General features: G+C 60.8%; 1 protein-coding gene across 2 annotated transcripts; it reads left to right on the top strand.

The window, feature by feature from the left end:
- Window positions 1-774: 774 nt before the first annotated feature.
- Window positions 775-20205, top strand: PPP1R12C (protein phosphatase 1 regulatory subunit 12C). 2 transcript variants are annotated; one of them, XM_070450316.1, is made up of 22 exons: window positions 775-1226; window positions 4710-4840; window positions 4925-5043; window positions 12043-12202; window positions 14436-14580; window positions 14667-14741; window positions 15777-15850; window positions 15933-16060; window positions 16146-16219; window positions 16447-16605; window positions 16682-16749; window positions 17363-17446; window positions 17622-17712; window positions 17820-17903; window positions 17979-18039; window positions 18152-18234; window positions 18323-18369; window positions 18449-18542; window positions 18747-18851; window positions 19184-19234; window positions 19401-19451; window positions 19549-20205. In XM_070450316.1, exons 1-22 carry the CDS (start codon window positions 906-908, stop codon window positions 19633-19635), a joined length of 2292 nt encoding a protein of 763 aa, XP_070306417.1. In that variant the 5' UTR covers window positions 775-905; the 3' UTR covers window positions 19636-20205. The 2 variants fall into 2 exon arrangements, with proteins under 2 accessions (XP_070306417.1, XP_020745235.2); XM_020889576.2 differs by having other exon boundaries at window positions 18149-18234.
- The last annotated feature ends 81 nt before the right edge of the window (window positions 20206-20286 follow it).

Raw genomic sequence — 20286 nt, 5'->3', positions numbered from 1 at the left:
GACCAACCGTGCCTTTAGGGTCGTGGCCCCGAGTACTACGTTTCCCAGCGTGCCTAGCGGCCGATTGCCGTGAACTTAGTTACCGTACTTTATACTTCCCAAGGTGCCCTGGGCGGTCACCCAGGGATTTTCTTGGTCTAAGGGTTGTGGACTCAATTTCCCATGGTATCCTGGCGTTTTTCATGACCTAGGGAATCCATTCATTCATTCACTCATTCAAAATACTATTCCTGTTCGCGTTTTATTAGGTCTTGGTAATGGGAACAGGGATGCACACAGAAGACAAAAATCCCTCTTCTCCTGGGGCCTATTTCTAGTTGAAGAGATAAGACAAAGCCAAAATAAGTAAATCACATGGTATGAGAAAAGCGGTAAGGTGTATGGAAAAATTAGTTCTATCTTTTAGGACTCCGGGGCTATTGAGTCAGTTTCCCGGTTGGTCGCCTTCATACTGTGAACTACATTTCCCAGCATGCCCTGGGGGGGGGCGGGTCACATCTCCGGCCTTTAGACTCCATTTCCCGGCACTCCCAGGGGCATCTTCTCAATCAGAGTTCCTTTTGAAACCTCTGAGCCGCGAATTTCCCAGTGTGCCTCGGGGCAGATCGAGGCCGGAATGTGGTCGAGACCGATTTCCGCTTCTGGACTCCACTTCCCAGAGTTCCCCGCGGCCTTCCCTGAGGCTGTTGCCACGGCCTCTCCCGGCTGCGGACTCCATTTCCCAACGCGTCCCGGGGCGGCGTGGTGACGTCGCGCGTCGGGCGGGGGCCGGTAGATCCTTGGGCGGTGCGGGGCTGGCGGCAGATCCCGGCGGCCCGGGGGCGGGCGGCGGCGGCTGCTGCTCGGAGCTCGGCGCTCTGCGCTCGCTCGCTCGCTCGTTCGCTCACGGGCGGGCGGGCGGCGCGATGTCGGGCGAGGACGGCCCCGGGGCGGGCCCTGGGGCGGCGGCGGCAGCGGCCCGCGAGCGGCGGCGGGAGCAGCTGCGGCAGTGGGGGGCGCGAGCGGGCGCCGAGCCGGGCCCCGGGGAGCGGCGCGCCCGCACCGTGCGCTTCGAGCGCGCCGCCGAGTTTCTGGCGGCCTGCGCGGGCGGCGACCTGGACGAGGCGCGCCTGATGCTGCGCGCGGCCGACCCCGACCCGGGCGCAGAGCTGGACCCCGCCGCCCCGCCGCCCGCCCGCGCAGTGCTCGACTCCACGAACGCCGACGGCATCAGCGCCCTGCACCAGGTCAGCGCCCGGGTCTGCGCCGCCCGGAGCCCCCTTCCTTGCCGGTCCGGAGTCACCCCGGCGGTCCTACTATGCGCTGTAGTCCGCGGTGGACCCCCTTTTCCCTCCGTCCCACCTGGGGCTCCCCTCTCCCGACCCTGAGCCGCTGGAACTGACCCTGGCCTTTGCCGTTCTGAGCCGCCCTTTCTCTGGCCCCGAGCCGTCGCTGCCGGCCTCAGCCCGGTGCATCCCCGTCTCGTCACTTCGCGGTGCTCTTCCCCGACCTTGGGGGGCTCTTTGCTAGTCTCGCCCGTGCGACCGCCACCGGTGCCACCTCGACTCCGTCATCTCATGCTGGGCCTCCCTCTTTCCTGAGTCTGTGCCCCCTGCAGCCCCACCGGTGCCCCCTGTTCCTGGATGGGGATCCAGGCAGGTACCACTCCCCCTGCCCCGCCAGCAGCATAGCATCTCCATCCTCCCTGCCTGTGCTCTCCCTGCCGCCCCGCCCCTCTGCCTGGGGCCACTTCTGTCATCCCTGGCCCATGCCATCTGTTGCTATCTCAGGGTGTTCTTTCCTGAGCCCCCGCCTTCGAAGCTCTGTAGTCCTGAAGTGGGTGTTTCCTTTGCCAGGGTCAGCTCAGGCCGTCTCCCCTGCCCCCCCTTCACCCTCATGCCCTCGTCATTCTCCTTTTGGGGCTATGCCGCCTCTTGCCTCCTAGGGCAAGGCCTCTCAGGGGTGTTTCTCTTACAGGAACCTCCCTTCTCCCTCACTCTCCTGTTGCTTTGGCCAGGCCTGCATCATCACCCCCCGTTTTTTTTGTTTTCTGGGCAGACTCGAAGCACCCACCTCTTCCTGGCTTTGGGCTGCCTCTCTGTTCTCTGGTCACCTTGCATTCTCTGCCCGGATCCCCTCCTGTGGATCCGGGCAGCTCCTCCCTCCCACAGAGTGTGTCTTGTCTCCCAGCCCCCTTCTTGTCACCTTCTCAAGAGATCCAGAGCCGGGTTACTCCTCTCTGTCCACAACCTGGGCCCTAGTGCCTTCTCCAGATGCTCTGATCGCTGCCTCCGGGCTTCTTGTGTTCCAGAATCAGGCCCACCATAGGCCTCAGTCCCACAGTTCCCTCTGGTTCGGGAACCTGTCACCCCTCACCGCACCCGCCCTCCTTCAGTGCAGCCATCGGGCACAGTTCACAGAAGAGCCCTCGTCCCCGAGGCTGTCTCCCTCCTAGTCTCCTTGAATTGGTCCAGCCCCCAGCCCTCGCTTCCCTGCCGGAGCTCGCAGGGTTTGGTTACTTTGGGACCCAGAGAGGACCCAGGGAAGGAAACCTGGGCAGGGAGCAGGGGGCTGGGGAGGAGGGCGGAAGGGACCCACGTGCCAGGTCCCCAGGAGGAGCCGCAGCTCAGGAAGGTAGGCCAGTCCTAAGTTCTGATCTCGGCTTCTCGGAATGTGACTCTTCTCTGCGCCTCGGGCTTCTTGCCTGTGAGTGGGCCGGCAGGGACACCCTGCAGGAAGAGCCTCACGTCCAGTTGGGGGTTGCAGCCCCTGGTCCAGGTGCCGTCCCTCCCCTCGCTCTGCCCCCTGCACCCCCAGGCCCGTGCCCTGCGGAGGCCCCAGTGCTCTCTGGGAGAGGGTCCCTCTTCCTGCACTGCCGGCCCTGCCCCGGCTCCCTGGGACCTTTCCGGCTGGGCCGTGCTCCCCAGCCTGTCCCAGGCCACGCCAGTCCCGCTCGCTCTCCTGCTATAGGCGAGATGAATTCACTCGCCAGGGCTCTGTGGGAGGCCTGGAGGGGATTAGGGCATCCCTCCGAGGTGGGTACAGAGAGGGGAGTCCCTGCTTCAGGTTGCCCAGCAAGTGGGGGAGTGGGGCTTTGGGTCAGGACTGGGTGTTTGCTGACCAGCTTGTGCCAGTTTGCCCAAGACTGGCCTCGTTTTAGCTCCGAAAGTCCCAGGTCCCAGGAAACCCCCAGACAGGCACACGGGACAGTCACTCATGTTGTCTGGGCGAGTCCGGCAGCTGTGGTTTCTGTTCCCCCTGGAGCAGGTTCCCTGGCGTCGGCTCCCTGCTCTGGCTATGACCACAGAAGCTCTCACATCCCAGCCCTTACCCCTTGACAAGGTGACAAGGCCGGGATAGGCTGCCTCGTCCCCCGATTACCTTCTACTTAGTGACTGGGGTCTGGGATAGGAAGGACTGTGAGCCAGGATTCTTAGATGTAAATAGGGAGGGGGTCGGAGAGTCTAGGCCCCCGGGTCTGAGGGGGGAGGGGCTGGGGGCCTGGACCCCCGGGTCTGAGGGGGGAGGGGCTGGGGGGCCTGGATCCCTGGGTCTGAGCTGGGAGGGCCTGGGGGCCTGGACCCCTGGATCTGAGGAGGAGGGGCGGGGCCTGGATTCTTGGCCCCTGGTGCCCAGGCCGCAGGCATCTTTCACACGGATGCCTGTGCCCGGCCAGGTCCTTGAAAGGGAAAGGCCCGTCTCCCTCCTTGCCCCCCCTCTCATCACCATGGCAACCGGTGGAAATAAACGGCGCCCAGAGTTCATCCCGTTCCCAGGGCACGCGTGGCCCCCCTTTCGCAGCCTGAGTTTCCATGACTTCATGCTCTTGGCCCTCGTAGCTTCCTCCCCCTGCTCCAGGCGGCCGGCCGTGGAGAGGTGCGGGAGTCGGAGGCTGATCTCCCCCGAGGACCCGGGAGGCCGGGTCCACTCCCGTCCCTCAGCCCCGCGCAGGCCCAGTGCCCGCCCCGCGTTCGCACCCGTCCCGGACGAAACCCTTTCTCTGGCCCTGACTCGGTGCCCCGGCTTGCGCAAGGGCTTTTGTCTCCCGGCGCTGGGATCTCCTCCCCATCAGAGAGGACCCTGACAGCCCTCGGAGTGGGGACGGTGCCCGTGGACGCCCGGCGATGGAGCGCCCTGTGCCTCTCTGGGGGCGCCAGGCCTGGGCGCACGTCTCTCCCAGTGTTAGGGTCCTGCCCGGGACCCTCACCACCGCCCCACTCCCCGTCCCAGGTTCGCAGGGACCTGGCGACCCTACCAGCCCCACACGGCCTTGGGCCCCAGGGTCCGGCTGTCTCCCCGCGAGGTACATGGCAGGGCTGTGTTCAGTTCTCCTGGAGAGTCTGCTGGGTCTGAGGAGGAGAGCCTGGGTCTCTTCCCTTGGGTTCAGCTCTGGAGGCCTGTCCTCCGTGGTGACTGGGGTGCATCTTGTGAACAGGCCTGGTTGGGGATCCCTGTCCTTTCCTCTCTGGCCAGCTCCTCCTTTCACGGTCCCCAGTGAGCCCCAGAGGCCTGGCTGGCGTGGCCGCTGGGAAGCCAGGGTGTGCAGGGCTGGGGGCTGGGGTGTCTTAAACATCTGGGTGGCTGGAGGGGCCCCAGAGGTCTTCTTCCAGAGCCTTGCCCGATTGGCCCTGGGTCCCCCTCGAGGCCCCCGGTGGGAGTCCTGCCCTGCCAGGCACGCGGGTAGGTCTCCGGAGTGGGGAGGGTGAGCCCTTGCCCTGCCCCACCCCCAGGCCTGCATCGACGAGAACTTGGAGGTGGTGCGCTTCCTGGTGGAGCAGGGAGCCACGGTGAACCAGGCCGACAACGAGGGCTGGACGCCGCTGCACGTGGCCGCCTCCTGCGGTTACCTGGACATCGCCAGGTGAGGCGGGGAGGGCGGGCGGGCCCGCTGGGCGTGGGGCCCGGACCCCTCCGTCCTGACCGCGGCCCGCCCCCACCTCCCCAGGCACCTCCTGAGCCACGGGGCCAACATCGCTGCCGTCAACAGCGACGGGGATCTGCCTCTGGACCTGGCCGAGTCTGATGCCATGGAGGCACTGCTGAAGGCGGAGATCGCCCGCCGAGGTGGGCCTGGGGCGGGGTGGGGGGCCTCCGTCGCTGAGGACCCGAGAAGCAGTAACTGAGGCAGGGTTCGGCTCATCCTCAGGGTGACTGAGGAAACTCAGTTTGGGGCGTGTTCTGGGTGATGGCGCGTCTTCTCAGGAGTTATGCTGGGGGGTGGGGGGCGGGTGTGGAAATGCGGAGTCTTCTGGGAGTCTGGTCTGCTGTACTCGCGATCACTGCGCCCCAGGGTCCTTAATAGGGGGCCCAGGACCCCCTGAACGCCGTGCCTGGCCAGGCTGTCTTCTAGGGGGAGCGTGTGTGACTTCTAGCAGGTGCCCACCTTCCCCGCCCGCTCTCACAGTCGCCGATGGCTATGCCGAGGGGAGGACTCGTCGGCTGACCCGCGGTGCAGGGCCGGGGGGTCCACGGGTGGGAGACAGCGGGCAGCCTTGCCCCGCCTCTTGCGGGAGCCCTATGTCAGCAGTGTGCTTCCGGGTGACTGGTCCTCTGGGCGGGTCTGGTGGCCGCACCGCATCTGTGAGGAGGTGTGCGGGTGGGCTGGGGGCTCTGGAGGGCCACGCAGGAGATGCAGGGAGGCTGGTGAAGAGCGGCCTGGCGTCCGAGGTGCTGCGCAGACTCCCAGCCTGGTTTGGGTTGGGAGGGACGAGGCCCCGCCCTGGGCAGGTGCGGTGCCAGTGGCCGCGGGAGTCCCGCGGAGGTGCTGGCGGGCGAGCTGTGGTCCAGAGCCCTGGTTTGCTTCAGATGCAGGCAGGGAGCAAAGCAGAGACAGACCCGGGCTTTTCCTGGCTCCGCTTCTCCGTGTTTTCATCTGGACAACTTCACACACGGAGCCGGGTTTCACTAGCAGTCTGATGAGGGCAACCTCCGCTGAGGCTCACCAGGGCTTTCAGCAGCTTCGTGTGGATACAGTTGTCCGCGTGTCCGCTTCCTTCACATTTAGACACGTGCGGGCTCGTCTTTTCTGTTTCGTCTTTTTAGCGTATTCACATTAAAGCTTGTGTGTCCGTGAGCACGTTGAGCTTAGATGATTCTGATCAGCCCAGAAGAAACCCCGAGCCCCGGGCTGTGACCCCTGACCTCCCCTCAGCCCTGGGGGCCACCCATTGGCTTCGTGTAGGGTTTGCCCGTTTGGCCTAAGTGGAATCCTGAAGCGTGGACTCAAGGTTTCCAGTTTCTTGGCGTGGTTGCTTTTGCGCCCTCCGTCTCCACAGGGGTGGAACTGGACCGGTTTCCCGCCCCTGGCCCCGCCGGCAGCACCGGACCAGCCTTCACCCCTCCGCTGTTTACATGGCCCCTCAGCCTGGACCCGACTGCTCTCTCAGTTCTGCAGGTTGGGCAGGAACTTGTCAGCTAGTTCTGCTGGGAGACGAACTCCGTCCGCCCTGTGATTGGTGATGTTAACCTTGAGCTTCATCCAGAGGGGGTCGCCCAGGTGACTCTGCCGTGGAGGTGTCTTCCTCTCTGTTAAAAAGCAGCCTGCAGGGCGATGCTTGGAGGACACCGGGGCTGGGTCGTCTCTGTGGCCTCCATGTGTTCCTGCTGGAATCGCCCAGCGCTCTCATCGCTTTCTCACGGTGACCCGCTGTGCCCCTCTGTGGGCCGAAGTCAGGGGTTAGCCTGTAGGACTGACCAGGAGACCGACCAGGCACAAAGACCCTCTGCTGCACTGCTGGGGGTGGGGCGCAGCTGCCTCTGAAATCCGGAGGCCTTGGTGATGTGGCTCCACGGTGCCTGCCTTGGCGTGAGGCCTCTGTGGACTGTGGTGGGCAGAATCTGTGCTTTCCCACAGTTTAAAGACAATTCATGGGCCTCTGTAACTGAAGTCGGGGTGTTATGTGGACATCAGGCATGGCTGGATCCAGGGGCGCAGACACAGTCGAAAGCCTTCCTCTCATCTCTCTGCTGAGCTGTGTTGGTTTCATTCCTAGGCTCGTTCTCTTGGCGAGGCACCTGGCGTGGCTCCTAGCGGTGCAGGCTGGCACCCTGGCGGAACTAGAACTAGACTTCTCAGCAGCCCCAGCCCCAGCCCTCTGCCCTCAGGGCCACCCTGGTCACAGCGTGCCCTGAGAGAGTCGTGGTGGCAGGGAGGACCCTCAGGTCTGGTGATGCGACTGCCCGTGGAGCCAGGCTGTGGGCTCCTCATGTTGGAGCTGTGTCGGGTGAGAGCAGGGGTGAGGACAAGCAGGAAGGGGGAATGGATGCTGGCAGCTCCTCCGCAGACACGGCGCTCTCAGCCTGGGCCGCAGGGGCCGACCCGAGCCCCGGGCCCTCTGGCCACTTTGCTCAGAACGGCCACGGTCAGACCCTCAGGGACTTGGAACTGCACTGGATGGAATCCCAACATCAGGACAGGGATGCAGGCCTCTTACTCTCAGAGGCAGGTAGCTTTGACAGGCAGTGTCAGTCCTGGCGAGGCCCAGCCACGACACTCTCTTCTCTGGCTGGCAGGCACGCGGGTGATTCCAGCCTCCGTGTGAGCAGCTGGACAGACAGCATGGCCTGTAGCCGGAGATCCGTACTCCCCGGGCTCCAGCAGTTCCACTCCTAGGTCACCCGATGGCGCCCTCCCCCTCGAGCTTCACAGTGTTGAGAGGCTGTCAGTTCAGTCCCTCAGTCCTGTCCAAACCTTTGCCACCCCATGGACTGCAGCACGCCAGGCTTCCCTGTCCATCACCACCTCCAGAGCTTGCTCAGACTCACGTCCATTGACTCGGTGACGCCATCCAACCACCTCATCCTCTGTTGCCCCCATCTCTTCCTGCCTTCAATCTTTCCCAGCATCAGGGTCTTTTCAAATGAGTCAGTTCTTTTTTTATCGCATCAGGTGGTCAGAGTATTCGAGTTTCAGCTACATCGGTCCTTCCAATGAACACCCAGGACTGACCTCCTTTAGGATGCACTGGTTGGATCTCCTTGCAATCCAAGGGACTCTCAAGAGTCTTCTCCAACACCACAGTTCAAAAGCATCAATTCTTCAGTGCTCAGCTTTATGGTCCAACTCTCAACATCCATACGTGACCACTGGAAAAACCATAGCTTTGACTAGACAGACCTTTGTTGGCAAAGTAATGTCTGATTTTTAATATGCTGTCTAGGTTGGTCCTAACTTTCCTTCCAAGGAGTAAGTGTCTTTTAATTTCATGGCTGCAGTCACCATCTGCAGTGATTTTGGAGCCCCAAAAAATAGTCACTCTTTCCACTGTTTCCCCACTTATTTGCCATGAAGTGATGGGACTGGATGCCATGATCTTAGTTTTCTGAATGTTGAGCTTTAAGCCAACTTTTTCACTCTCCTTTTTCACTTTCATCAAGAGGCTCTTTAGTTCCTCTTTGTTTTCTGCCATAAGGGTGGTGTCATCTGTATATCTGAGGCTATTGATATTTCTCCCAGGAATCTTGATTCCAGCTTGTGCTTCCTCCAGCCCAGCATCTCATGATGTACTCTGCATGTAAGTTAAATAAGCAGGGTGACACTATACAGCCTTGACGTACTCCTTTCCCAATTTGGAACCAGTCTGTTGTTCCATGTCCAGTTCTAACTGTTGCTTCTTAACCTGCATTCAGATTTCTCAAGAGGCAGGTCACGTGGTCTGGTATTCCCATCTCTTTCAGAATTTTCCAGTTTATTGTGAAAAGCCTTTCCACACAGTCAAAGGCTTTGGCACAGTCAGTAAAGCAGAAGTAGATGTTTTTCTGGAGCTCTCTTGGTTTTTCTATGAGCCAGCGGTTGTTGGCAATTTGATCTCTGCTTCCTCTGCCTTAGCGTGAGCATCCGGAAGTTCTCAGTTCACGTACTGTTGAAGGCTCGCTTGGAGAATTTTGAGCATTACTTTGCTAGTGTGTGAGATAAATGCAATTGTGCAGTAGTTTGAACATTATTTGGCATTGCCCTTCTTTACGATTAGAATGAAAACTGACGTTTTCCAGTCCTGTGGCCACTGCTGAGTTTTCCAAATTTGCTGGCATATTTAGTGCAGCACTTTCACAGCATCATCATTTAGGACTTGAAATAGCTCAACTGGAATCCCATCACCTCCACTAGCTTTGTTCGTAGTGATACTTCCTAAGGCCCACTTGACTTCACATTCCAGGATGTCTGACTCTAGGTGAGTTATCACACATCGTGGTCATTTGGGTAATGAAGATCTTTTTGTACAGTTCTGTGTATTCTTGCCACCTCTTCTTAATATCTTCTGCTTCTGTTAGGTCCATACCATTTCTGTCCTTCATTGTGTCCATCTTTGCATGAAACGTTCCCTTGGTGTCTCTAATTTTCTTGAAGAGATCTCTAGTCTTTCCCATTCTGTTGTTTTCCTCTCTTTCTTTGCATTGATTACTTAGGAAGACTTTCTTACCGCTCCTTGCTATTCTTTGGAACTCTGCATTCAGATGGATGTATTCTGAGGGAGCTCCTTGTTCAGTTGAGAGGGTGAGGGTGGGCCAACACCAAATCTGGAAGGCATCAATCAGTAATCTGTAGATGAGTGACCTGTGGTGGGGAAAACAGGGGGGCATATGCAGAAGAGTTCAGAATAAGCAGTTCAGTTCAGTTGCTCAGTCGTGTCCGACTTTGCGACCCATGGACTGCAGCTCATCAGGCCTCCCTGTCCATCACCAACTCCCGGAGTTTACTCAGACTCATGTCCATTGAGTCGGTGATGCCATCCAACCATCTCATCCTGTCGTCCCCTTCTCCTCCTGCCCCCAATCCCTCCCAGCATCAGGGTCTTTTCCAGTGAGTCAGCTCTTCACATCAGGTGGGCAAAGTATGGAGTTTCAGCTTCAACATCAGTCCTTCCAATGAACACCCAGGACTGATCTCCTTTAGGATGGACTGGTTGGATCTCCTTGCAGTCCAAGGGACTCTCGAGTCTTCTCCAACACCACAGTTCAAAAGCATCAATTCTTTGGCACTCAGCTTTCTTTATAGTCCAACTCTCACATCCATGCATGACTACTGAGTAAACCATAGCCTTGACCAGATGGACCTTTTTGACAAAACAATGTCTCTGCTTTTTAATATGCTGTCTAGGTTGGTCATAACTTTCCTTCTACGGAGTAAGCGTCTTTTAATTTCATGGCTGCAATCACTATCTGCAGTGATTTTGGAGCCCAGAAAAATAGTCTGACACTGTTTCCACTGTTTCCCCATCTATTTGCCATGAAGTGATGGGACCAGATGCCATGATCTTGATTTTCTGAATGTTGAGCTTTAAGCCAACTTCACTCTCTTCTTTCACTTTAATCAAGAGGCTCTTTAGTTCTTCTTCACGTTCTGCCATAAGGGTGGTTAGCCATTAAAACTTTATTTACAAACATAGGGTCTGTCCAGATGAGGCAAATCCACAGTGTCAGGAAGTGGATTAGTGGTTTTCAGGCTATGGGGAGGGACTGCGTGATGGGGTAAGAGGTTTCCGTTTGGGGTGATGAGAAGGTTCAGGTACAGATAGATAGGGTTGATGGCTGCACATGGTGAATGTCCTAAAAGCCACTGAATCACACGTTTGGTGGAGTAGATAAATCTGTGTGAACCGACCAGCTTGCCTGCCTGCACAGGCGCTGGTTTGCCACCCTCCATCAGGAGTTCTGTTAGGAAACACGGCAAATCTCCGCAAAAAACAAAACTGCAGAAGGATGCGTTTGAACAGGCAGGACTCTTAAGTGTGGTTGCAGAAAAAGGTCCGCAAACTGCGCCCTTCCTTGCCCTTGTCTATAATAGGAGTGAACCTAGGTGATTGCCTTTAAGGAGGGGCGGGAGGGGCGGGTCTCTGAGGCCTGGGCACTTTTGGCCTGCGGGTGGGCCCTCATTAGCCAGACGTTCCTGGAATAGTGCCTCCGGGAGTCCTTGCTAGCCAGGTCACCCTGAGGTGATCCCAGTGGAGTTCATTCCCAGCGCCCAGCTGCCAGACATGGACGGACCGGGGCCCCAGCATAGCCTGGGGCAAGGTTTACAACCTCCTAGTAAGGGTGTGCCCAGCTTCCTGCTCCTGAAAACAGATTCGTGAAGGCGGTTACCTCCGGGGCCCCCGGTACTGCTGTGAGCCTAGCGGCGAGCGCGCGCTTCTCCGCCCGTGCTGTCCAGGGGGAAGCTAGAGGCAGCCACATGCTAATCAAGGATTTCCAAGAAGGCGCTCTAAAAATAGAAACAGGTGAGGTCCATTTTAGGAACATGGTTTACTTAATCTGCCCGTCCAAGGCGTTGTCATTTCTGCGAGCGAGCAGTGTAAAGAACTGTTCCCGAGCTGCTGCGCGGCACGTTCTTTCTACGCTTGGAGATCCGGCGTGTCGGCCGTCTGCAGCCTGGCTCCGCAGCTGCTCTGTGGCTGCCGACCACGCCGGATGGCTCCGCCCCGGGCCGCACGTGGGCAGGTGAGCAGTTCTGCAGTGGGAAAAATAGCGGACAGGAACGAAGCTCCCAGGAGAGAGCACGCAGCCCCTCGGGGAAACGCGCGTTCCTGACTGCCATCTTGGCAGCTCTTAACGGGCAAACCACACATTCTCAGTGACGGTCGGAAGGGACTGTTCCACCCTTAACGGGGCTGCCTGTACTTGATCCAGAATCGACTTTTGTTTCATGTAAAGCTTCCACTTGCCCTCACGTCGGTGAGTTCAGAGCACTTCTCCTGAAACCGATGAGAGAGGAAGCCTGCTGGCCCCTCCCCAGTTGGCGCAGGGGCGGCTGGTGAGAAGGTGCCATCGCCCCAGCGATAGGGGCATCCTCAGTGGCTTCTGCTTGGTTTATCCTCTCGTGAGCGACAAACGTGACAACACACAGGAAGATGCCGGGTTAAGGCCTATATCAGTAGTGAAAGGGAAGGTGAGACCCAAGATTCCCCCCAGCCCCCAGCAGGGACCCTCAGTGGAACCCACGGCTGTCTGTTTGGGAAGTGACAGAGCTGGCCCCGGCTCCCCTGAGCCCCCGAGGAGCACACACAGGCCAGGTGCCGCCCTGGGTCTCTCGGGGGGTGCCCCACCTCTTACCGCTTCTGGTCCTCCCAGGTGTGGATGTGGAGGCAGCCAAACGGGCGGAGGAGGAACTGCTGCTTCACGACACCAGGTGCTGGCTGAACGGGGGCGCCATGCCCGAGGCGCGGCACCCCCGCACGGGCGCCTCCGCCCTGCACGTGGCCGCCGCCAAGGGTTACATTGAAGTGATGAGGTGAGCCGGGCCTCCTCCCCTGCCCTCCGTCTTACGCCTTCCTGAGGGTTTTGTCTGTTCCCGCCCCTTTCTAATTATGCACTAAGGACATGCGTTTCCCTCCAAGTACAGCCCTTCAGTTTAAGACAATTTCCAGCTTGTAATCTCCTTTGACCCAGAGATCATTTTGAAACATGTCATTAATTTACAAGTACACAGGGTTTTCTAGTCACGGTTTCATTAGAGCCGTGCCTTGTCGTATTGCACTTCGCCAGTAGTATTTTCTTTTTTAACAAATTGAAGATTTGTGGCAGCCCTGCATTGTCAGATGACGGTGAACATTTTTTAGCAAAATATTTTTTTAAGATACATACATTGGGTTTTATTTCAGACATCATAATGCTATTGCACTTAATAGACTTAAGTTTTACATGCACTGGCAAACCAGAACGGTTCGCGTGACTCGCTGTATTGCAGTAAAGCCAGCTGGCTGTCTGGGACCGAACCCTCCATACCTCCAAAGTCTGCCTGTGCTCATTTGCCAGCTTAATCTCGCTGTGATCCAAGAGCAGGTTCTCTGTGAGCCCTGATTTCTGAGATCCGTCGAGGTTTGCTTCATACCCTCGTTAGTGTTGGCCAGGAAAGAAGTGTGTTGCCAAGGACAGCGCTGTATATAGGTTAATAGGTCAACTTTGTACTCATGCCGTTTAAATCTTCTGTATCCCTAGTGATTCTTTTTTTTTTTTTTTTTTTGCTGTGAGAGAATGTGATAAAATGTGGTCAAACGTCTCACTACCACGGTGGGTCTTTCCTGTTTCTCCCTGTCTTTGTGTCAGTTTTAGTGTTACATATTTCAAGGCCAGGTTATTTGGTGCATGCATATTTTAAGTTGTTGTCATGTGCACTCCCTTTCTCTCATCCCCACCTCGCTCTTGTCCCATTTCTGACCTCACCCCTTCCTGTCAGAGAAGCTGCTTCTGCTTCTTATCAGGCACCCCTGCCCTCTCTTTATGTCCTCTTTATATTTAGTGTGACAGTGCAGTTCCGGCGAATCCCTCCGTCTCTGCCCACCTCTGTGTTAATGAAGTTTTAGGAAGGTTTTCCAAGGGAGCTCTGGTTGCCTAGTGGTTAGGGTTCTGGACTTTCACTGCTTTGGCCTGAGTTCAGTCTCTGCTCAGGGAACTGAGATTCCGCAGGCTGCACGGAATGACTGGGAAAGAAGGGAATGTTTTCCAGTGAGGAACTTAAGATGACCCCTGATAGCTTGGGGCTCATTTCCTGGCTGTCTCCTCTAATTTGGAGTTAGAGTGCCCCGTCCTCTGTAGTTCCAGTGAAAGTCCTGGGTCCTGTACTCTGCACACCTGTTCATCCCAGGGCTGATTGCTGTGGCAAGGAGGATGGAACACTGAATGGGCAGATGTGGTGACGTGGCCAGCCCTGGAGGCTGTGCCCTCTTCTGCCTGTGACTTCCGCTCCTGAGTCTCAGGTGGCTGCTTCAGCTCCTGCCATTGCATCTGCGTCCCAGGCAGCCAGCAGGAAGGAGGAGGAGGGCAAAAGGAGCAAATGTCCATTTCTTTAAGAGAGCAATCCAGAAGTGATATACACACTTAGTGCTGACATCCCCATTTGTCAGACCCTACTCAGCTGGCCATTCCTAGCTATGAGAGAGATTCCACATCCAGTGGTGATGATCTCCCGGGAAAGAACCCTCTAAGCCAGGGTTCCGTCTTGGCACTGTGGCGTTTGGTCCTGATTGCTCCTTGCTAGGGGGCAGTCCTCTGCGCTGTGGGAGGTTTCAGGGCAGCCTACCCACTGGTGCCCCCGGCACCACCCCTACGTTGTGATGGCCAGAAACGTCTCCAGACGCCCCCTGGCGGCAGCGTCGTCCTGGTTGAGAACCACTGCTCTGAGCCAGTGGGCTCCTGGAACCCTGCTGCCCCCACGTCGCCCCTCCTGGGGGGTCTCAGCCTTTCTCTGCGCTTGGGCACTGGGGAGCCCCCTCCTCCACCTCCGCTGGGGCTGTCCCATCACAGGGGAGATGTCAGGAGTCGAGCCCTGCAGGTTCAGGGAACAGGGTCCCGGAGGCCACTGCTAGGCTGGCGAGGTGTCAGAGCCCGTGGCAGAGGGGTCTCTTTGGGGAGGGGCGCTTCGGGGCCCAGGCCTGTTTTCAGCCCTGTCACTGCTGCTTCTGACCTTGGCCCCTGGCCCCGAGCCCCTGTCTCGCCCCTTGACCCCAGCCCTCCCCGGCCCTCAGGCTGCTCCTCCAGGCTGGCTACGACCCAGAGCTGCGCGATGGCGACGGCTGGACGCCCCTGCACGCCGCAGCCCACTGGGGCGTGGAGGATGCCTGCCGCCTGCTGGCGGAGCACGGCGGGGGCATGGACTCGCTGACCCACGCGGTGAGGGCCTGGCCTGGCTCCCGGGGCCGTGAGGCGGGAGGGCCCCCACTTCTGCCTCCTCACCTGCCCTAACCCCTGCCCACCAGGGGCAGCGTCCTTGTGACCTGGCGGACGAGGAGGTGCTGAGCCTGCTGGAGGAGCTGGCCCGGAAGCAGGAGGACGTAAGTCTCCATCCGCAGCTGGGACCCGGGGCCTCCGCGAACCTAGGGAGCCTTCCTTCCCCGGCCAGTGACGGGGCCCAGCGGGGAGCTGTGATTAGCGGCACTGCTGAGCACCTCGGGATGCTGATGGGGCTGGTCACCCCTGGGATGCCCCCGCACCAGTGCTGGGCCAGGCCTTGTCGCTAGAAAAACTCAGAAGGAAGGGACGAACGGCGTGGACTTGGGATCTGAATCCCGCCTCTGCCCTGCTATGTGAGCTCAGACCAGTCCGGTAGCCTCTCCTGGCCTCAGGAAGATGGGGAGAGTACTAAACAGCACGTGCACTTCATGAGTTACGCGTGCTGTTACATGGAACACATGTGCAATGAGCGGAGTATATATTACTGACCAAAAGCATTCAGAACCCCGCCCGTCTCATAGTTAGCGCTCTGAGGTAGCAGGAATCATCTGAGGCCTCCTGGGTCAGATCCCTGTTTAAAGCTTGACCGCGGCGACATTGAGGGAGAAGGTGGTGTTTCTGGCTTGGTGGACTGGAGGGGCGGGGCACGCACGTGTTGAGCGGAGGCTGGGGGAGGAATCGGGTGGTAGGGGGGGCGGGGACAGGGGCAGACCCCAAAGGGCCTTGAAAGCCAGGCAGGAGCAGGTGAGGGGGCTCGGGGGCCCGGGGCCCCGGGGGGTTAGTGGGTGAGGCAGGGTCTCTGGGTGCTGAGGGCACAGCCGAAGCCTGGGTGCGTCCGGGGAGACCTGCAGCACTTGAGGTTTGCTGAGAGGAGAGGCGGGGTTGCGGGGCTGGCTCAAGTGTGAAGACTCGGTGGGAACTGGAACAGGCTGAGACCGAGCCGCGGGGGAGGCGGGTGTGCCGGGAGTCCCAGGAGTTGGAGGCGCCAGGAGTACTGACGACTCACTGGAGACCCAGGGCGCCGTGCAGACGAGTCCACAAAAGCACCCGGTTCACCCCCCAGCACAGCTGTGTGTGGGACCCAGGAGGGTCTGCCCGTCCTGCCCGCCTCCCAGCAGCCTCTTCCCCTCTTGCAGCTTCGGAACCAAAAGGAAGCTGCCCAGAGCCGGGGCCCGGAGCCCCAGGGGCCCTCCAGCAGCAAACACCGAAGGTAGGGGGTGGAGCCCCACAGGAAGTGGGCTGGAGGACCCCCAGGGCTTGGGCGCCAGCACGTACCCTTCCCTTTCCACCAGGAGCTCCGTGTGCCGTCTGAGCAGCCGCGAAAAGATCTCCCTCCAGGACCTGTCCAAGGAGCGCCGGCCCGGGGGGGCAGGGGGGACCCCCATCCGGGACGAGGACGAGGGAGAAGAAGCCCCCTCAGGTGAGGGGCGGGGGGCCTGGATCCCTGGGTCTGAGGAGGAGGAGGGGCTGGTCGTCTTCTGACGTCTCCGTCTTCCATCCCCCAGAGCCACCCCCTGCAGAATGCAGAGCCCTCAACGGGGTCTCCTCCCCGCTGCCCTGTAGCCCCGGGAGCCCCATGGTGAGTGGGGGCCGCGGGCCGGCCTGGGGGTGGGGGCGGGCTTGCCCCGAGCCTGTCGTCAGGGCCGCAGGGTGGAGACCGCAGGCCCAGAGCCCTCTGGGGCTCCTGTGGCCTTTCCCTGGTGGTTCCCGTCCCCGGCGGTAGTTTGCTGTGGTCCTTCTTGGGGCAGCACGTGAAGTTCTTGGGAAGAGCCCCTTTGTGGTAACGGAGACCTTTCTCTTCTCCAGACCCCCGAGGAGACCCCCTTCTCCAGGCGCTTTGGCCTCCAGAAGACCGGCAGCTCCGGGGCCCTGGGGCCCGCGGACCGGCGCGGGGCTGCAGGCGCCCCGGGGGCTGGGCTGCAGCGCTCCGCGTCCTCCTCGCGGCTGGAGGGCACATCCACTCAGGTGAGCGTTGGGGGGAGGCGGGGGGAGCAGACCCTGCCCAGCAGGGAGAGTAGCCGCCTCTCTCCTCTCTCCGCAGGGCGGGGAGCCCCGTCTTGCCAGAGTCCCCCCTACCCCCTCCCTGAAGGTGCCGGAGCCCTCTTCCCCGTGAGTATGGCAGGACAGCCCCTCCGGGGTGGGGGGAGTTCGGCGTTCCTGTCTTGTACCCGGGCTCTCTGGGGTCCGCTCCCTGCCTCCCACCACTTCTGGCCTCAGTTTCCCTTTTGGTGCCGCAAGTAAAAGCGCCATGGCCTCGGTGTTCTGGCTTCCTGGGGGCCCCTGCCCCCTCTCCCGCCCTCCTCTCTGACTCAGGCCCTGCACTGCGCCTCTCGCTTAACACCCACAGGACTTCCTTCCTCCTGCTCAGGTCTGTTTAAATGTCAGCTTCTCTGGGAGGCCCACCACCCCCGCTGTGCTCACCCCCACAGCGTGCGGACTGGCACACCTCCAGGCTCTGGTCCTCGCTTGTTTTCCCCCAGAGTACTTTATTCTCCTGACATTGTGTGACCCTGATCTTCTTGTAGTTATTGTTCCTGTTGCATCGTTTCTGCTCAGATTTGACTCACGGGGCAGAGATAATTCGTTTCTTTGGCTTCTTGCTATGTGTCGGTGCCCGCCACGCAAGGCGAGCTTGAGTAATACTTGCCGATTGAAGGAATTCACACAGGTCTGAGATCTCCAGGCCTCTTCCTCCCTTGGTTAACTCCCCTCCTCCCCGCAGGACCCCCGAGCCCGAGTCCCCGGTGAAGCCCAATGTCCCCGTAGCCTCCGCAGCGCCCCCAGCGGACTCCCGGGACCGCCGGAGGTGAGGCGAGACCCCTGTGTTACCCAGGAGTGCCGGAGCCTGTGTTACCCCGGGGTGGCCCCGGGGGAGCTTGTCCCAGGGTCCCCTGGCCGAACTCGACTCCCCCCGGGGCTGTCGGCCATGGGACAGGACAGGGTCCAGAGGAGCCCTCTCTGAAGTCGGGCCCCTCACTCAGGACCTACCAGATGCCAGTGCGGGATGAGGAGTCTGAGTCTCAGCGGAAAGCGCGCTCTCGCCTCATGCGCCAGTCTCGGAGGTCCACGCAGGTGTGGGAGGGGCCAGACCCCGGGTCTGAGGGAGGAGGGGCCGGGGGTCTGGACTCCATCCTGAAGGGGCGGCCCCCCCCCACCCCGACTGCTTTCTCCCCGTCCAGGGTGTGACCCTGACGGACCTGAAGGAAGCAGAGAAGGCCGCAGGAAAGGCCCCGGAGGCAGAGAAGTCGAGCGTGCAGAGCCTGGTGAGAGGGGTCAGGTGACCGGTCAGTGGGTGGGACGAGATGCCCTCGTCCTCTGACCCCCGCCCCTCCCCACAGGACCCTTCCCGGCGACCCCGAGTCCCTGGGGTCGAGAGCACTGATGGCCCTGCCCAGAGAGGTGAGGCTGGTCTCTGGGAGGTCGTCCTTCTGGCCCATGTCCGGTTTTCCTGGGGGTCGGGCCCAGGGACCCTCGCCCCGCACTGGGTTGATTCCTGCCCCTCCCCCAGCAGAGGCCCCAGACGGGCAAGGGCAGGGACCGCAGGCGGCCAGGGAGCCCCGCAGAGTCGGCAAGGAGCGGAGAGGCCCTGCCGAGGTGAGGGGTGGCACCCGGTGGGCCGTGGGTGGGCCTGGGGGGGTGGGGGACAGCTCCGCTGCCCGCTGAACCCCACCTCCGCCTGCAGGGAGAGGAGGCGGAGCCGGCCCCGGCCGACCGCAGCTCAGAATCCAGGTACGGGGCAGGGAAGCAGGGTCTGGGCTGTCGTGGGGCCGTGGGCACCCCATGACGGCCTCCCCACCCCTACCCCCAGCACTCCCGAGGGCGACCCCTCATCCCGCAGGCAGCGGGACCTCAACCCAGAACCAGAGCCGGAACCGGACGAGCCGGACGGAGGCTTCAGGAAGGTTTGCGACCCCACCATTACCAGAGCCTCACCAGTCGGTTTTGTATGCCTGCCCCGCCGCCCCCTGCCCAGGGGCTCTGCCTGACTCACCCGGGCACCCTGCGCCCTTCCGGCCTCACCTGTGCCTTAGCCACCCACCCCGCCCCTGCAAGCCTGCCGCGTCTCCGCCGGCGAGCCTGACCCCTTGCCCTTCCTGGGCCCGCAGCTGTACGCCGAGCTGCGCAGTGAGAACGAGCGCCTTCGGGAGGCCCTGACTGAGACCACCCTGCAGCTGGCGCAGCTCAAGGTGGAGCTGGAACGCGCCACACAGGTGAGGAGTCGGGGCCCTGGATGCCGTGGGGGTTGTCGAGGGTACGGGTGCCGGCTCCGGGTCTCCGGGAGGGAGGCCCAGCCCGAGCACCAAGGGCGGAGAGGCCCAGAACGGCGGGTGGGACCCTTGGGCGGAGGAGTCTGGGCCACAGAGGGGGCTGGGGGCGGGGCCGGGGCCCGGGCTGGGAAGGGCTGGGCCGGGCCTGAGTAGTGCGGGGCTGGTTGACCCGCCGCGAGTCCCAGCTGCCTTTTGCCCGCCTCTGCTGGTCTCCCCTTCTGCCCGTGGCCATGCGGCCGCTTCCCTGACTCCCGCTCTTTTTCTGTCCTCCCCAGAAGCAGGAGCGCTTTGCAGAGAGGCCTGCCCTTCTGGAGCTAGAGAGATTCGTGAGTAAGGCTGGCCAGGGTGGTACTAGAGATGTGTCCCGGCCTTAGGAGCCCTTACGGTCTGGGGGAAGAGGTCCGAGTTGACCTCTCCCCTTTCCTTGCCCCTCTCCGCCATACGTGACCCCCAGTTCCCCACCCCGCCCTCACTTTCCCCGATTTATTCCAGGAGCGCAGGGCCCTGGAGCGAAAGGCAGCCGAACTGGAGGAGGAACTGAAGGTGAATGCTAGCAGGGAGCTGAGGGCAGAGAGCCAGGGTGGGCCGTGGGTACAGCCTGCCCAGGGCCACCCGGCTGACCCGTCTTCCCACCTCACAGGCCCTGTCCGACCTCCGCGCTGACAACCAGCGGCTCAAGGATGAGAACGCAGCCCTGATTCGCGTCATCAGCAAACTCTCCAAGTGACTTGGGAGGAGCCCCGCCCCTGCACCCATATTTATATAGCTGCTTCTGCCACACGCACCCCTTCCCCTGCGTGAGCACGAGTGACAGGGCTCCCGGGGGAGTCTCCGCGAAGCCATAACCTCCCCTCGGGCCCTCCAGGCTGGGAGGGGAGTACCGAGAGCCCAGGAGCCAAGGGGGGGGGGGGGGCCTTCAGAGGCCAGGATGGAGGCGGGAGGCCGAGCCAGGGTGGGGGGATGTCGCTGAGCAGGGACTGGGGCAGAAGGCGGGACCAGCAAGGGACCGAGGACCAAGCACCGAGACCAGGAACCAGGACCAGAGTGGCCGCCCAGAGGTCCCCCCTCACGTGTGATGTCACCCTCACCACCCCTCCCGCTCCGGAACAGGGATCCGAGAATGTGCCAAGAGCCCCGCCGGCCTCGGCCCGGCGGGCCTGTATATAGGGTCCGCGTGCAATAGGGAGGGATGTCTTCTATTTTTGCGGCCCCCTACCCGCCCACCGTCCGGGGCAGGGGGAGAAGGTATTTTCGAGACAAAGCACAGGCACCACAAATAAAAGTCGTGAAGTTGCCACTCTGCGTTCCCCGGCTGGAGGCGAGGCACTGCTTCCTGCTGCTGCGGCTGTGTGTGACCGGCCCACAGGACCGTGCGGGG

The sequence above is a fragment of the Odocoileus virginianus genome, chromosome 20 (genome assembly GCF_023699985.2).
Source record: "Odocoileus virginianus isolate 20LAN1187 ecotype Illinois chromosome 20, Ovbor_1.2, whole genome shotgun sequence".
NCBI classification, from domain to species: domain Eukaryota; kingdom Metazoa; phylum Chordata; class Mammalia; order Artiodactyla; family Cervidae; genus Odocoileus; species Odocoileus virginianus.
The sequence above is the reverse complement of the archived record's forward strand: the minus strand, read 5'-3'. Positions and strand labels throughout refer to the sequence as shown.

Coding starts and splice junctions, on each gene's coding strand:
- PPP1R12C (XM_020889576.2), top strand. CDS start 906: ATGTCGGGCGAGGACGGCCCCGGGGCGGGCCCTGGGGCGGCGGCGGCA. Junction 19,235..19,400: donor TTCTGGAGCTAGAGAGATTC/GTGAGTAAGGCT, acceptor GATTTATTCCAG/GAGCGCAGGGCCCTGGAGCG. Junction 19,452..19,548: donor AACTGGAGGAGGAACTGAAG/GTGAATGCTAGC, acceptor CCCACCTCACAG/GCCCTGTCCGACCTCCGCGC.